This window comes from Phalaenopsis equestris, unplaced genomic scaffold (genome assembly GCF_001263595.1).
Source record: "Phalaenopsis equestris unplaced genomic scaffold, ASM126359v1 Scaffold000840, whole genome shotgun sequence".
Lineage (NCBI taxonomy): Eukaryota > Viridiplantae > Streptophyta > Magnoliopsida > Asparagales > Orchidaceae > Phalaenopsis > Phalaenopsis equestris.
This window is the reverse complement of record NW_018165280.1, coordinates 221,773-227,772: the sequence shown is the minus strand read 5'-3', so window position 1 is coordinate 227,772 and position 6,000 is coordinate 221,773. Positions and strand designations below refer to the sequence as shown.

The window sequence follows — 6,000 nt, the reverse complement described above, 5'->3', positions numbered from 1 at the left end:
AGCAGGAATCCTAGGCACGCGCGTCTATTTCTTTCTACTGCATTTAATGTCTTTCGCATCACTTTTTACTTCAATTTTTTCTGCGCCTTTACCACTGTTTTACTTCTCCATTATTTACTTATAACACTTGCAAAGCCCCTAGGATAGAGAACATTAAGATGTTGGTTTAAAAGGCACATCGCGGCAAGACACCGACTCAACAATATGCATACTCATATATAAACCCTAAACCCGAAGTCGCTACGACAAGAAGCTCGGAACAAGCTTTGTGTGCAGCACGAAGTGGATGCAAACGGACGACGATCAAGCAAAACATGAACAGACCTACTCCAACTAAACATCCTATAGTTTTAAATGATATGACCCGTAAGACTTCGAGGTTGTTCTTCTAACACAACATAAACACTCACACTATTTTTAGGCATCTGCATAACCATGTTGTGCACTTTAAGTCCTAACTCTCTTTAACCTTTGAAGTTGTCATTCAATGCGACGTAAACTCTCTCATCTTCGTAGGCTACTTGCATAGTGTAAGCCCTAAATAATAAAATTGACGGGGGAGAACACTAAAATAACTTTATTCTCAAAATGCGCAGACAAACAGTAGGATAGTCTGGGAAGTGATCGAGGTTTTCTTCAGGATTCGTAACATCCTCTACTTTTCTCTTCTTTGGACTCCTAAAAATGTTCCTGCTCGAGACACACCCACTTGATTTTTGGTGTCAAATCATGAAAGTCTAAAGCTTGAATTTTTGAATACTAGTACCTCTGATCATCACCAAGGGTTTTTTCAAGTGACATCGGTCATTTGAGATGTAATTAACTATAGGGGTTTGCTCTTATAACAAAATTGGAACCCATGTAAAATAATACCTAATCTTTATATTATATATAAGAACTTGTCGGTCACCTATAAAAGGTTCGAAGACCATATAGATGTCATAAATCATTTATTTTATATAATTGAGCCCTTTTTAAGTAACGTGCTTATCTCTCGAGATAACCGTATTGTTTGTAGGGTTGTGCTTGATTACTTAAACTATTAAATATATGAGATCTCTGCAGTCACATTTTTCAAAATTAAAATACAATTTTTTTCAAAATCAAAATTATACACATATTAAACTAAACTTAAAACACTTTCAAAAGTTGTCGACACTCATATAGAATCGTCTCAATATATTCTACCTGAGACAACTTTGGTATATCTGCACTCTTATTCTTATTGATTCTCATCTCGAAGATCTTTGTGGTTGGACTTAAATCCTTTAACTCGAACTCAATTGATAATTTCTCCTTTACGTCCCTGATTTTCTCAATATCTACCACTGCAATCAACATGTCATCCACATACAAAAGAAAAAAGATATAATAATTACCAAAGTATTTGATGAAGCAGTATAGACCTGTCAAAACTCTTGTAATACTGTCTCAGGGCATATTTCAAGCATAGAGGCTTTTCTTCAACCTCCAGACCAAATTTTTTTCCCTAGAACCTTATAATCCTGCGGTTGCACCATGTATAATTTCTCTTTCAAATCTCCACGTAAGAAATATATTTTTGCATTTATCTGCTCCCTTGAAATTTCAACTTGAGTAGTCTCCTCAAAGCACTCTGATTCACCACCATCAGTTAATAACAAGTAATGTAACGAAGAAGAAAACAAGTGTGACAATTTTATCACTCTACTGAACCTCCTAACTTCAATAACAGGTGATTGAGAAATTTCCTACGCTCCATCTGGTTGAACACTTCTCTCTCCAACCTCCTAATCTTTAGTGTCTTCTACCTAAACATACTTGGTCTCTTCAGGGGTAAATGATGAAAAAATTTTAATTCTTTCTCTATCCTTGTACATCTCAATTTCATTGAATATAATATCCCTGCTCATAATGAATTTTTTATTTTGATAGTCCAAGAACTTATCCCCACATCTGAGTCATATCAAATGAAGATGCACTTGACAAACTTCGAGTCAAACTTAGTCATGGACCCCACATTGACATGTACATATGTAGAACACTCAAATACTTTTAAATGAGCTGGATTTACCTCATTGTCACTCGAGACGGATTCACATAAGCCTTTAAAATTAGTGAACCACAGTTAATCAAACAAACAATAATGGTCACTATCTCAACCCAAAACTATTTTGTAAAGCCTACATGCAGCCTCATGCTTAGGGCATGCTCCGTGATTATTCTATTCATACGCTTAACTACTTCATTCTGCCATAGAGTTCTTCATGTTTGATTCCCTCTATAGTACAAAAAGTTTTGAACTTATGAGCACGAAAGTCACCCCCATTATCTAATCTGAAACACTCCAGCATCAAGTCTATCTCATTTTCTACCATAATATTTCACTCCTTAAATACTTCAAATTTTTTGCTTTAATTTAGCTCATACATTTCTGGTGTGAACGTCAATAAATATGACAAAGTAGTGGTAACCTCCAATGGAGTGAACTGGAGTACAACCTTACATATCAGTATGCACTAAATCCAGTTTCTTTGACTTCACCATTGAACGACCTTTAGAGAAAGAAAAATTCTTCTACTTGATATATATACAATTTTCACAATAATCTAAATCTATTGATTTCAAATTCTGAAGTTTATTCTTTGAAATTAGACTCCATACCTTTCTCACTCTTATGAACAAGCAAACGGTGTCACTGATCTGCATTCACCTTGGTTCCAGCCACATCAATAAAATATATCATTTAATTGATCAGGTAAATGGTGCTTTCAATATCACTCGGAGCCATTAACATTGTCGCCTAGTCACTTTCCGTAAATCACATGTGAAAGTACTCATGAATACCGACTTTGTCATCTAGCTCAAAGAGATGAGATTTCTATTTATACTCGAAACATGTCTAACTTTCGTAAGCTTTCAAACTGTTTCAGTTGACAATTTGATATTCACATCACCATTTTCTACGATACTGCAGGTCTTGTTATCTCCTAGATAAGCCTTCCCTAAATCACTCTTAACCATAATTTTTTAATACCTCTTTATCGGGACATGCGGGAAAAAAGGAACCTGAATCTACAATCTAAGATTCAGTGTTGACTAGGGATAACAACATAAGCTCTCATTGGATTTCGACTGTGGAGACATTTGCACAGAGATTCAGTTCATGTCCTCCACCACCAGCTTTCCTTGGAGCTTTACAGTCCTTGAAATGTTTTGACGCTCCGCAGTTCCAACATTCTATTATGTTCTTTTCTCTACTTAACTTAAACTTCTCCTTTGGACTTGAATTTATCTGTATGTATTGCTATCAAGATTCCTTCATCTATTTTATGCATTCAAAGCAGCATCAGAAGATTCAGCTTTTGTTGTCTTTCTATGAACTTCTTCATTCAACACCAAACTCACGATGTCATCAAAGTTCAACTTTATATTCCCTGAAAAGTTACAACCATGCTCAATCCATCTTAGTTGTACGACAACAAAGATAGTATCAACAGTGCCTTAACTTTATCATCAAATTTGATCCCTACAGAGCACAACTGGCTCATTATAGTGTTGAAATTATTCAATTGTTCTGCCACTTAACTGCTTCCATCAACTTCAAGTTGAATAATCTTTTCATTAAAAAAATATTATTTGAAGCAAAAAAATTTCATACATCTTTGTCAATGTCGCCGTGAAATTCATCTTGATTTCTCATTTCCTATATTGAATGCACAGATAATAAAAGTAACAAACGGATCAAACTTAAGGCAGCTCAATCCAACATTTCTCATTCATCCATAGTCATCAACTTGGACTTCTTGGTAATTTCTTATAGTGATAGATATAATTTCTTCTAATACTCGGACTTCTTGGTAATTTCTTCACTTGCATCCTCTAGAACGTGAAGTTCGGTCCATTAAACTTCAAGACTTTATACCTAGCTTCGTCGATATTGCTCCTACCCAAATCAAAGAACCTCCGCTCTGATACCCCTTGTTGGGATGAAACTATAAATACTTTCAAGGCTTTGATTAATTAGAAATCAAACCACGATACAGAATAGGATCACACCAATTCTAGACATCTAGAACAAAAAAAATCAAACAAAAGCGCAACAAAACAATTCCAGAAAAGACACCAAAATTTAACTGGAGAAACCCAAAGAAAGAGAAAAAATTAAAGAGTCACGCCATAAAAATATTTTCACAGTGAAGAACAAGAAATGTACAGAGAAACTCACTCATATCTTATCTCTACAATCAATGAAACTTATAGGAATTTGTTCCAAGCACTTTCTCGATCTCACAAGACAAATTACACGCTGAAATCCTCCTCCTCGACTCTGCTCTGCTTCACCAAAATTTTGTCGAAACGCGGCACGCGAGTGTCGTAAATTTTGTCACTTGAATCAAAAGATTTAAACAAAATCAGAGGAGAGAAGTACACCTAGTGCGCCCACACCGCTTTTGGGCGAGGGAATGTTGAGCTCTCTATAACCAGGTGCATAAGCACCAGAAATGCGGTGCAGGAGCACTGCAAACCAAAGCACGGTTGCGCCACACCAGAAGCCGGAGTCATTATATTGCTCCTGAAAGGGTCAATTTTGCAGTTGCAGAAGTATATCTTCCTAGATACAACGCTCGAGAAACAACACTTGCAATGGACCACTGCATTTCAAGTTTAGATTTTGCCAACACAATCATTTAAATGCTATTGGATATCTTCTAGCACTGATCTAGTAAATAATACTATAGCATATCACCCAGGATTTTAATCATCCACACCGTTTCTAGGAACGAGTTAGAAAAAACATAGATGGGGTAAAATAGTGGTCTCAGCAAAAAAGAGAAAAAAAAAAGAAGAAGAGCAATGGATTCCAAAATTGTTAATACAATTATACAAAAAATTTAAGCCTAGCACATACATGAAGCAGTAATGAAAATTTATTTTCTTGATGATAAAGAGCTCATGACATCTCATATATTTCACCGCTAAAGAAGCTGGTAACAAATGGAATAAATAGAATAAAAACATCAGCAATACTGAACTGAATATGCAAGAAAATGTTCAAATAAATCATATTGTCAATATTTAAGCTACCTTGATTCGCCAAAGATCAAAGAAGTTTCGGTAAGGAATTGCAAAATCTTGTGAGGAGGAACAAAAAATATTTGTGTAGCCGCTTGATTGGCAGCAATCAGAAGCCTTGATCTTCTTGAGCCACCATGCTTAGGAAGGAATCCAACTGTCCCGTGTGAATAATGCAAGCTGTGATTGTTACAACATGTCCTCGTAAAGATTGTATGAGTTCTTACGTAATAGAAACAAGCAACCCGGGTTACCAAATGTGAATTCATTAGTTGAAAGCCCACAAGTAGAAAGAGCAGCAACCAGTGCTGAAGGTCCAGGAATAGGATAAACAGCAATGTTCTCACGATTACACGACTTTACCTGATGAAAAATATGAGCATTATGAAGAAGATAAAAGATGTCATTACAGCTTGTTTTTCACAACTTTTTTTTTCACTAAAACGATGGTAAAAATAAAATATTTTATCATTATTAATGATACTAAGATCACTAAGGTGGATTGTATTTTCAGAAACTTCATCGAAAAATTTATCAAAAAAAAATCACCCATCCACCAATTTGTTAGTTGGCTCCCGTCTTAGAACCAGAGGCAGAGGCAAGACTAAATTGGATCTTTCGCATGCTAACTGAATTTGCGAGTGTTGGCAGACTTTTGGCGTACAATTTTCTATGTCTACATTTTAATCTTGGTTTTTGGGTTTTACATGTATTTGCTATGTGTGTATTGAGTGCTTGGTGGTTAGGGTGCCAATTTGGGCCATTTCATCCAACCTATTTGTACTATTCTTTTTATTAATATATTCTCCATTAGGCTTTCTAATATATATATATATATATATATTTATATATATATAAATCAATTATATACGTTGTCGGCTACGGTCGAGAGCTCCGCTAGGGCTTCCAATGGCGATTTCGGTAGCAATTGATTCTACCACTGGA

At 35.5% G+C, this 6,000-nt stretch overlaps 1 protein-coding gene across 1 annotated transcript in view; it reads right to left on the bottom strand.

Moving 5' to 3' along the window:
• LOC110031641 (ribosomal RNA small subunit methyltransferase I) overlaps positions 1 to 6,000 on the bottom strand; it is a 55,617-nt gene that overhangs the window by 30,214 nt on the left and 19,403 nt on the right. Inside the window, 2 exon segments of the mRNA XM_020734958.1 lie at positions 5,068 to 5,212; positions 5,310 to 5,418. Coding sequence (XP_020590617.1) covers positions 5,068 to 5,212; positions 5,310 to 5,418 — 254 coding nt within the window.